Here is an 11,876-nt window from a genome sequence, read left to right as displayed (position 1 = left end):
TTTTATATTCATTAAAAATAATCTTAATATTTATGGAAGTAAACACCTAAATACCTATGTCAATCCGTAACGCCGTAATATATTATAAATAATTGCGTAAGCAGATGCAAATGACTAATATATTATAAAAGATTTTGTAGGCAGTAGCAAATGACGCAATAGCGTGCGTAGGAACAAGGAGAAGGTTCTCGTAAAGACAGAAAAAGAAGAAAAGATAAAGCCTAAAGAGAGGATGGCAGAATTCGGACAACAAAAAAAAGTTGATGTGGAATTTGACAGAGAAATTAAGGCACCAAACAAATTGGATGTTTAGTTGCCATCACGATTCAATTTTTTTAAGTGAAAATTGTTGACCATTGAAATTTCGTGTTAGAGGTGCTTTTGTTTATTTTTCCTTTTGTAATTAAGTAAACTCATAATTAAAAATTTAAATTTATTATAATAGAACTAGAAGAAGTTGACTAACCTAATATAATTATTTTAAATAATATTAAAATAACTAATATTAATTTAAGATAATCGTGATTTGCATTTAAAATATGACTTTAGAATGTGCCAATTATGCACCAAAAACGTACCAAACGTGTTTAGTTCTTGAGTACTTTCGGAAATTAAAATTCAAATATATATCATACATCGTGTTACAGGACCTTATTCTTTTCAGAATCGAGGTGAAATTTGAAGAAGAGGCTTCAAATTACCAACTTTTGGATGCAGACGGGAAGAATTCAGTGTTGTATCGCTAGTTCAGTTTGCAACTATGGAGGACGACGGTCTCGATGGAGAGACCCGGGCCGAAGCCCAAAAGCACGCCCCAGTCGAGCCCCTCGCCGGTGGTGGCGTGGCCGTCCGCGGCCGAGCGTTTCCGCATCTCGTCCAGGATGAACAGCACGGTGGCGCTCTGCATGTTGCCGTACTCGCTGAGTACGTGCCGCGTCGCGGCGAGCCGGTCCTTCTCCAGCCCGAGCCGCGCCTCCACCTGGTCCAGGATCGCTCGGCCGCCGGGGTGAACCGTCCAGAACAGCTGGTTCCAGTCCGACAGCCCCAGCGGCGAGCACGCCGTCGTCAGGCTCTGCTCGATGTTGCTCGCAATGATCGACGGAAGCTGGCTCTTGAGGTGGAAGGTCAGCCCAATTTCGCGGAGGTGGCCGCCCACCGCCTCTTCGCTTTCCGGAAGCATCACCTGCGGTGCCAAAGATTTGATTTTTACAGTTCGTTCGATATCAAAAGATCAGATTTTGCTTAATTTCGACAGGATCGGTGATTACTTGGGACGCCGAGGCGATTTCGAAGATGGGGCGCTCGACGCCATCGACCGGGTCGGACCCGACCACGAGCGCGGCGGCGCCGTCGCCAAACAGTGCCTGCACGAAGAGGCTCTCGATGTGGGCGGGGTGGGGGCCGCGATAGGAGAGCACGGTGACCTCGGAGCAGACGGCGAGCACCCGCGCGCCGCGGTTGTTCTCCGCGAGGTCCTTGGCGACGCGGAGGGCGGTGCCGCCGGCGTGGCACCCGACGTTGTAGAGCATGACGCGATTGACGCACAGCGGGAGCCCGAGCAGCTTGAGGAGCTGGAGGTCGGAGCCGGGCATGTCGATTCCGCTCGCGGAGCAGAAGACGAGGTGCGTGATGTCCGATTTGGGGCGGCCCCACTCCTTGATCGCCTTCTCCGCCGCTTCCTTCGCCAGCTTCGGCACCGCCTCCACCACGATCTGCTGCCGCGCGTCGAACGACGGCGCCATGGGAGCCAGCAAGCTAGGATGCTCCCGCAAAATCTCCTCGGTCAAGTACAAGTGCCTCTTCCTGATCGCCGCTTTCTCACCTACACATTTAATCGAACAGGTCAGACGCGCCCACCTAAACCCACCAAACCACCAATTCCCAACACAATCATCGATCATTCTGTTCGAATTACAAGCAATCAGAGCTACATAAATCTTACAGATGCGCCTAAACTTGGCTTTGAGTTCCTGCAGATGCTCGGAGTTGGTGACCCGGAAATAGAAGTCGGGATAAGCGTTCTGATCGACGACGTTGGTGGGGTTGGCGGTGCCGATGGCCAAGATCGTCGCTGGCCCGTCGGCGCTGTGAATTATCCGGTAGCCGTTCACTTCCATCGCCGGCGAGAAGCTCACAGAACCGATGCGTTTGTTAGTCGGCGAAGAATGACGCGTGTTACCCTGTCAGTAGAGACCTCTCAATTGTTAGTTATATAGAGGCAATTGGAAACTCTGGCTGGCGTTATTCCGAATCGGTCGGACCGGACCGGACCGATCCGGTCCATCAATCGGCTGTTGACAGCTGCGGGGTAGGTGAAGACGACGCGAGAAAGAAATGCAATGCCTAAACATTTTTTCAAACGTAATTTGGAATGCGCGTACGGCGGCCACTCGATTAATTTATCGCTTAAACCGAATCGTCCGGTTGCAAGAGAAGCGCTCCAGGTGGGTACCACCTTCTCGGTGGACCAACCCCCGTGGGATTCCGGTCTATTTTTGACGTTTGATCAGCTGCCGTTTATCAGTCACGGTCCGGGGATACCTCAATCCTCCTGGGGTAAGTTAAGTAAGGCCGTGCTAAATCTCCCAATTAATTGGGTTTAAGTAAGTCATTACCGGATGCGACGGGGCTGATGGACGATGTCTCAAACAAATCCGTCATGCGTCATCATGACGCAAGCCTGCGGTAATCTCGGCTCGGATTGTATCCTATTTTGCTTTTCCTTTTTCTTGTATTTATAATATTTCGCCAGGGGAAACTATTTTTTTTTTTAAATGTGATCTTGAAAAATTAATCCGAATGAATGTGCGAATGAAGGTGACACGATCCATTAGGTCGTGCTTTAGTTATCTCTATCCGCATATCTTCAAAAATTAGTATAAAAACATCCATAATTATTATAGAAGGTTCATCAAAGAGTCAACATAGATGACAAATTAGTACAGGAGGATAAGGATTTCAACTACCATTACAGGATTCTCATATGAAAAGAACAATTGGCCGGAGATGACTTACAAGGGCAAACACTATTAATTAGATATATAATAGGTGTCACTAATTGTGCAAGCCACGCAAGGAGATTTAATGGAGGGTTTGAAGATGGCTTTCGTTGTTTTATTGACTATACTCCCTATTCTGTAAGAAAGGCAAGGCAACCACTCAAAGATATTGGCGGTGCAAGTTTAATTAATTATATTTAAGACAGAGACATAAACAAACTATTCAGAAAAGACAGCAGGCAGTTAGGACAGTGCATATATTAACAATTGAGGAAGATATCAGTACCTTTTTATCTTCTATAGTACAATAGAACTGTTTGAATTTCTGCAGTGTATAATATGTGAATTTATTTCTGATATGAAAACTGATTCAGAGTACAGTCGCAAACATTTGTTTAGAGTAATTTAGATGTGTGGTCAGCAGATAATGATGAGCTTGGTAATATCGCTACTCCTTTGGAGACAATGTCCTTGTCTGTCAATTAGTTGGTTACAACTCACGTGATAAATGAGTCGTCTGTCTGTTCTAATTGTTTTTCATCAAAATGAAACGATTTTAATCATCAAAATGAAACGAGGAAATCAAGATGATTCTATCAAGAAATTTTATTTCTCAAAATGTTATTTTTCCAAAGATTTAATCTCTATTTTTACGTAATAATCTAACATCTAAATATCAACTTCGGATATGTCCGTGGGGTCAGTTGTTATGAAATAGATGGCAATGAACTGTGCTTGAGATTTAAATAGTACAAGTCAATCATTTTTTTTTTTTTTTGCAAAAAAAAAGAAACGAAAAGATCATCCTGCATCATCATGATGCAAGACTGAGATCATCTCACTAGTGCCTTTTTATAGAAGCAATTGTTGTTGTTGTTTTTTTTTGTTGCAAGTCACTGTCCTCCCGCTTGAAGAAGCATTTATCTTCTCCATCTATAATAATAATAATACAATCCTAAATCACTCTATTTACCTGTCGATAATTTTTTTTTATAGAGTTGATCCAGTTACCTTTAAAATTAGTTAGATTGTAAGAATTGAATACATGATTTAACTTTTTTATTTAAAAAAATATCCTAAATCAACTCTTTTCCCTTTTAGAAATAGAGTGACAATGAATGATGTTTTCATTTATACATCTCATACATTTGATTTGAATGATGATTGAATGCATTGTGTTGTCATGTGAGCGTCAATTAAGGTGATTTTTCATTAGGGCTGTAAATAAGTTGAGTCGAACCGAGTTTTGAGGTGTTCTTGTTTGATATGGTAACTAAGGCGAGCCGAGCCGAGCTTAACCAAGCTTTTGAAATGAGTATTCAACCTTGACTTGATTTATTTTTTATAAGTTTGAGCTTGTTTGAAGTTTGACTTGAGTTTTGTTCATTTAGATGTTATCAATCTCTCAATTCAAGCTTGGCTTGAGCTTGGTTCGAACTTGGCTTGAGTTTGATTCAAGCTTGGTTTGTTTAGATGTTATCAAACTCTCAATTCAAGATTGTTTGAAACTTTTAGTTGTTTGATTGATTATTGAGTTTGATAATTTAAATTTATTTATTTATTTTATTTTATTATTTAGTTAGCATATTGAAAATTTTTTTATTAATGAATATAGTTCATGAACATTGTTCATGAACGTTGTTTACGAACATTGTTCACAAACGTTATTCACGGATATTATTTACGAATATTATTCACGAACTTTAACGAGCTGAACACATATGTGTTCAAGTTTGTTTGTTTAGCTTAACGAGTTGTTCAAGTTTGTTTGTTTAATTAATCTTATGTATATTGAACGAACATAAACAAGCTCTTACCAAGTCGAACACCAAGCTTATTCATAAATGCTTGGTTCATTTACAGCTCTATTTTTCATATTTTAAATTTAATTTCCTCCTTTAAAAAAATTATATAACTACTTATTCTTATTTTTTTAAAAGAGTTATGTGACTATTTATAATAAAATTTATGTTCTCTAAAATTTAAGTGAGCCAGCCCAATAGCACGCATGATAGCGACCCATTAACCTAGACTGGGCCAGATGATGCAACTCTTTTAACCGAACAATGAGATTCTCCCAAATCTTATCAATCTACCTACAAAAGGCTAGTTGTGACATTTTATTGGTGCAATCTGATTAGGAAATGTAATTTTTGATATTAATATTTTATGCGCTAATCATTAAATTCATCCGAGGAAACCGAATACTTATATTCATGTGGCATAGGATCCGTCCTGATTTTCTACCCAGTATATTATCCTATTTATTATATAATATAAAATTATTTAAATCTTTTGGATGGTTGTTCTTTGTCAGGGTGCAAGAAATAAAAAATTTAACATCAATTTTCTTGGTTAAAAAGAAAAAAAAAGCAACAATAAACATAATTAAAAAAAAAAATCAAATTGTTCATGGACAATGGACGATATTGGGCCAGAGGCTTGTCCATGCAGAAGTAGAACTTACTAGAACAACTTCTAATTTACAGGGTCATGTAGTTTTTAAATTTAATTTTATAAAAAAATATAATACTTTAAATCAATTTTTTTAATTAAATTAATTAAAAAATATAATTTGATCAAAATATTGCTATAATTATTATTAATTAAGTGTTATACGGTGTTACAATATTATAATACTCATTAATTAATTACTATATTATTGCAGTAATTATTTAATGACTATAATATTATTATAATGATTATAATCATTTTAAAGTGATTTTTATAAGTTTAAATAATTTTAATTATTAAATATAATATTATTTTTATAAGTGATTTTTTATGTTTTAATTAATTTAAAATAAACATATTTTTGATATGAAAAATGTGCTTCTTCCCCAACCTCACGCGAGTAGGAGTATAAATGAACCAAGTCACTTATGATCTATTCGAATCTGGGTTCGATAAAAATTTATTTAATGAGACTCATTAAGATAAACAAATCAAACTCAAGATTCATAATACTCGATTCGTTAGCTCGTGAACATATTAGTTAGTAAGTTCATGAATTAATTTTTCAAATGAAAAAAATAATAATTTTGATATTAAATTTATAATTTTTACATTTCATTTATAAAAAAATATAAATAAATATATTAAATTTATTTATTAGAATAAAATTATAAATTTTAATAAGAATATTATATATTTTTTAAATATATAATTTAATTTTTAATAAATATTTAAATTTATAATTTATATTTACTAAATTTGTTTAGGCTCGATGAAAATTTGAATAATCTCATGAGCCATGAATATATTCATTAAATAACCTCGAATTCTACTCGATTATAAACGAGTCAAACTCAAATATTCAAGAGTTAGACTTGCTTAATAGGGTTTTCTTCAATTTTTCAAGATACATGAGATGTGTTTTCCTTACCTATAAAAAAAAAGAATTTATTAAACTTATTGAAATAATCTCTCTCATTGATGTATTATTTTATTGATATTCAAATCATGATGTAATTTTCTTATTCCTGAATGAGTCCTTGTAATCCTTTTAGGTTCATGTTCTACTCCGGAAAAGATCTGTCCAAATTTTATTTGCACATATAGGACAAATAATCTTAGTACCATTTTTTTTTTAATTGTTCGGCTCAATTAGATCCCTAAACACGAGCAGTTAGAAGGACAAAGAAAGATAACCATGGAATTCAAACAGATAACACACATGATTACATGAACATGCGATTTATTTGCATCCATAACTACTGAAAAGCGACAATGTTCGACATGTTCTTAGATAAAACGATTCAGGTATTCATCGACAGAAGTATATTTGACATCGGGGTAGAGTTCCGAGGCCTCCACGCCGAATGATGGTTCGATCTCGAAGTTGGTGTGGTCGCCATTGATGAAGACCGAGTGATGAATTGCATAAACCACGTTCAATGGGATAGGAGATTCTGTAAGAGAAAAGGATAAAAATGATGGAATAATCAATTAAATCACAAGGCAAAAAAAAAAAGAGAAAAGTAAAACCTTGGATCTTCTTGAGAACTTCTTCTTCAGAAACATAGACCCGCTTGAAGGTCTTGCCGACTTTCTTTTCCCACAGAGAAACGAGCTCGTTGTGCGATAGGATGTTGCTTGGTGGTCTCAGATACAGGACCTTGTTCAATGTTCTGGGATCATCCACTGCTTTCACAGTGTATGTTCCGATGTCATCTTCATCGACAAACACAGCTGTTGAATTGGGGGAAAAAAGGGATAGAAAATCACAATTAAATACTGAAACAATAATGATTTTACATATGAATTAGATTAATGAGTTACCTTTGACGTTCCCATCACCCAAAATGACTACTTTGTCGGTTGGAAGACCGGCAACTCCAGCCTGCCCGAGCGATGGGAGGAAGTACCCGGCGAAGAAATTGCTGGCCACGTAAGTGTAAGGGATCCCTGAAGCCTCCACGGCCCTTCGGATCTGTACCTTGATGTCGAAGGTTGACTTGGCCGGCTCTACGGTGTTCACTCGATCGACATCGTTGCCGAACTCGGAAGGTAAAAACCTCTGAAAATTCAACAATTGGTTTCGAGTGCATAAGTTAGGCGGCAAGATTGGAATTTGGGCGAGGAAGATCACAGACCTTGATGTGGGTGCCTGAATCTTTGATGGCGTCGATGATCTTGGTTTGATCCTTCAACTGCAAAAAGCCGATGGCGGAGATAACGACGTCGACTTGCTTGATGGCGCTCACCAGGCTCCCGTGGTCGTACAGATCCCCCTGTTTTAATTTCACAAAAAAGGGAAGGATTCGAGGGAGAGAAATCGAAAGTTAGGGCAACATCAAATTGAAGTTTTCTGAAACTGAAATCGTGTAAATTTGCAGATAAATAAGCAAGCAATGAAACTTGTACGTGGACGAGCGTGACGCCGGCTGCCTGGAAGTCTTGGAGGAGCTTGGCCTTGGCAGGGGGCTGGTCGGCGCCAGCAGCGGCACGGACGAGGGCGAAGGTGGAGTGGCCTTCCCTGGCGCTGGCGAGAGCGATGTCCTTGCCGATGTATCCGGTGGCGCCGATCACTAGAATCTTGCTCTTCGACGCCATCCCTCGTTCGTTCGATCTCTTCTTCCTCGTCGTCCGCTAGAGCTTTCTCCTAGTGAAATAGGAGTGTGTGGAATGACTTAGAACAGTGGCTTCGTCTTTGGTGTTCACCAACCACATCCGGGACACCGTGCGGACGCTCCCAGCTGTAATGAGAAATGTTAATTTAACCCCTCAGAGTCTATTTTTTTTAAAAAAATATTCTTATAATTTTGCAAGTAGTTTATTGTTGGTTCATCCTGAAGTACAATCACTGAAGATGGAAGTAAACAAAAATATCAGGTGAAATGATAATAATGAATTATAAGGGGTAATTGTGACATACGTAAAAATCCTTATTACACGGAAATTTATCTTAAAAAATTATTGCGTGGGGCCGGTGATTGAAGATGGAACGGAGGTGTCGAATGAACTTGGACGAAATCACGGCCGGTGACTGAACGTGTTCCCATTCTTAGCCAGTTAATTATGGAGCGGGCAAAGCATCGAGCTGTTTGTTTACCAAATGGTGCATTTATGCAAAAACGAAGGCCTAGAATGCACTTTCCAATTTTGCAAAATTATGCTTTTTTTTGACCAAATTTTTCAAAGGGAGAAATTATTTATATTTTTTTAATTATTCAAAAGTCATTTTATGTTTGGATAAAATACCTCAAAGTTTCAGTTTAGTTCATTATTATTGATGCGGTTAATGATCTAATGGATGAGGATCGTTAAAAGAGATCCATATTGATGTTAATATGTATGTTTTTATATAAAAAAAATTTAAAAATAAAAAATTAGATGTAAAAAATAAAGATGGAGTAGACAGGGATCTATAAATAATAATTTATAAGTATTAATATTAAAATAAATATATGTTAATAAAAAAGAAGTATTAGTATAATGAGTATGTGATATTATTAATTTTGTAAAAGATGACATATATTTACGTTCAAATCAATATGGATGCCCTTAGTGTTGCCAATGATATTATTAGTTGAGTACTTGTCACCCTACTAGCTTGCCAACATGTGGAGTACAATGACATTATCATACAATCATTAGTCATTGCGCACACGTATTGCATGTATAATATAATGCATAAATACATGTAAATTATATAAAATGAATATTTATTGTCAAATAATTAAATAATATTATTCAATGCTAGTATGATTTATTCTATGAAAATCTCAATATAAAAATAAAGTAGAAATTAAGTTATTAATCATATCTCAAGTTATGTAGTGAGAATGTCTCATATCACTCGAAGAATCGATGAGATACAGAGATGAATAGATGCGGTTATGATTTTTCTCGAAACATCGATGAGATACAGATGGATTGATGCGGTTCTATCGTTATGCAGAAGAGTCGAAACATATGGATTGATGAGTTGTGATATAAAAAAGATAAGAACAAGAAAACTGTAGCAATAATTGGAGAGAGAGAGAGGAGGAGAGAATGATGAAAAACCGATGAGGATTGAGAAGGTGAGAAGAAGGGATGTAGATAATAAAAATTAAGTTATGCGTCTATAATTTGAAAAGGATTAAAAGTTAAAATTACTAATAAGCCTTGAGATTGTCTTTGCTAGCTATTGTTTTGGTTTTTTATATTACTTTAAAGATTGATAATAGCTAGATCCTATTGTAGATACATTCTTTAATTCTTTATTAATGTATCATAATTATAACTAATGTGGCGATAAGGAGGGGCCCACATGGCGCCCTCGTAGCCCGGGTCAATGGTCACGGTGCAGGTTAAAGTCAAGGTGGTCAAAACCAGGGCGAGAGCTTTAGTCGCTGAACCCGAGTGGAGGTCGACTTAGTGGTCGCTCGGATATACACATGCCGCTTGGAGAAGATTGACCAGACACCCGCTCGGCTTGGAGAGGGCCGACTGGGACACCCGCTCGGTACGATGCATGGCCTAGAACAAAGGGGAAAAGGAAATCAAATAGAACACTTCGTCATTAAATGAAGCCAAAGCAAAGGAAAACACTCCATCAATGAATGCAAGGAAGTCAAAACAAAGATATCTTCTGTCAGGTAATTAATATCATTAAACAAGAGGAAGATAGAGGAGCACAAGGAAAGGTATAAAAGAAAGGGAAGTTGCATATTTGAGGGGGAGGATTATTATCATTTTGCACTGCTTTCTCTCTCCACTTCTATTCTTAACTTGAGCGGCTCTAGGGTGGCCGCTGATGTACCTGCACTTCTATTTTGCACTGTTATTCGTTTATTACTATGCACTTTCTATCTGTGTACCTGCATTTACCTCCTTCTATATCCGTGGGACCGGCTCTAGGGGGTCGCTGATGTGGCGGTTCCACATTTTTTTTTTTGAGCGTCGGGGGGCCAACGACAGGCACCCCCTCCCCTGGTTTGATTTTTGTTTTGCAGAGAGCGGGGAAGTGAGGATCAAGGTCTTCTACCAGTCAGTAAGCCACGTCATCCCCAGTTTTCCAGTTTCTCGATCTCGGACAAGATCATTTTGGCATTGTTTGTGGGAACATCACCTGTATCTGAGCTAGAAAATGGAAGATGCTGGACGATTAACAACGATGGCGCTGACGCAAGAAGAACTTGATATGCTGATACAAGCCAGAGCAGAGAAGATAGTGGAATGACAACAGTGGGCGCAGGCCAAGCGCCAGGTCGCCATATTGAGCAAGGGGGCCGAGCGGAACAGGTTTCTACTCGGGAACGGAATAAGATGTCGATCAATGTCTATGAGGAGGCTCATCCTCCAAATCGAGTGCCGATCTGGGCCCCACCAGAAGAAAAGGCTCGAACGGATAGATACTAGGGATCATCCTTGGATGAGGCACTCGCCCGGGCTGCACGGAAGGGGAAAGCGCTGAGAAGAAGCAACTCGCCGGAGCAGGTCAACCGATAGTTCTCGCAATGGATTCTGGATGACACGCTACCGAAGCATTACAACCCGGTGGCAATCGAGGAATATAATGGAATGACTGACACAGATGATCACTTGGCCAAATTCGATAATGCGGTCACACTTCATCAGTACACCGATAGAGTAAAGTGTCGGGTCTTCCTTACAACTCTATCCGGATCAGCACAATGCTGGTTCAAGAGATTACCAGACGGATCGATTCATAGCTTCATAGACTTCCGAACGACCTTCCTATACCACTTTACCAGCAACCGCCGCCACCAGAAGACGAACGTGAACCTATTCTTGCTCAAGCAAGGACCTAGGGAAGTATTGAGGGCCTATATCCAGCGCTTCAATCAAATAGCGATGAACATTCCAGCCGTTTCTTCAGATGTACTGGTGAATGCCTTCACTCAAGAACTCACCGAGGGAGAATTCTTCTGGTCGTTAATTCAAAAGTCATCCAAGGACTTCGGCCACCTATAGAGGAAGACCAACGAGTACATAAATGTGGAAGAAGCTCAAACAACTAGAAAAAAGGATACACGCTCTGAACCAGTAGCAGCATCTGAATGGCGCCAGCCAATCAGCTACCAACCCCCTAAGGGGCTTCGAGTCCCGCCGCACCAGGAAACCAGAGCATATGTCATGCAACATGTGGCAACCACTCGGCCAAAAGGAAGCAATTGGGCGCCGCAGTATTGCACCTTCTACCAGTCGTCGACGCACAACACCCGGACTGTTATGACCTGGTGGCTAGTAGGTTTCGTGGGTCCCATCGCTGATCATCACCACCTGATCGGTGGAACCGGAGCCGATCTGCATGGCAGAGAAGGGACGAAAGGAGAACGATTGAGCCTTGCCGTCAAAATTTGGGCTCTCCTCGAGCCAGAACCGAGCGGGCACAACCATTAGTGAGGGATGAAAAGAACTTGAATA

At 39.4% G+C, this 11,876-nt stretch overlaps 2 protein-coding genes across 2 annotated transcripts; both read right to left on the bottom strand.

Moving 5' to 3' along the window:
- Positions 1-602: 602 nt before the first annotated feature.
- On the bottom strand, positions 603-2,206 carry LOC121988370 (phenylpropanoylacetyl-CoA synthase). Its single transcript, XM_042541745.1, has 3 exons — positions 1,943-2,206; positions 1,269-1,822; positions 603-1,183 (listed from the first exon to the last, which is right to left on the bottom strand). The coding sequence occupies exons 1-3, from the start codon at positions 2,115-2,117 to the stop codon at positions 743-745; spliced, it is 1,170 nt and encodes a 389-aa protein (XP_042397679.1). The 5' UTR covers positions 2,118-2,206; the 3' UTR covers positions 603-742.
- A 4,421-nt stretch (positions 2,207-6,627) lies between these two features.
- LOC121988350 (phenylcoumaran benzylic ether reductase Pyrc5-like) lies at positions 6,628-8,193 on the bottom strand. Its single transcript, XM_042541722.1, has 5 exons — positions 7,866-8,193; positions 7,595-7,732; positions 7,281-7,518; positions 6,987-7,190; positions 6,628-6,910 (listed from the first exon to the last, which is right to left on the bottom strand). The coding sequence occupies exons 1-5, from the start codon at positions 8,052-8,054 to the stop codon at positions 6,744-6,746; spliced, it is 936 nt and encodes a 311-aa protein (XP_042397656.1). The 5' UTR covers positions 8,055-8,193; the 3' UTR covers positions 6,628-6,743.
- Positions 8,194-11,876: the final 3,683 nt, after the last annotated feature.

Source organism: Zingiber officinale, chromosome 1B (genome assembly GCF_018446385.1).
Source record: "Zingiber officinale cultivar Zhangliang chromosome 1B, Zo_v1.1, whole genome shotgun sequence".
Classification (NCBI taxonomy): domain Eukaryota; kingdom Viridiplantae; phylum Streptophyta; class Magnoliopsida; order Zingiberales; family Zingiberaceae; genus Zingiber; species Zingiber officinale.
This window is presented reverse-complemented; position numbering and strand designations above follow the sequence as displayed.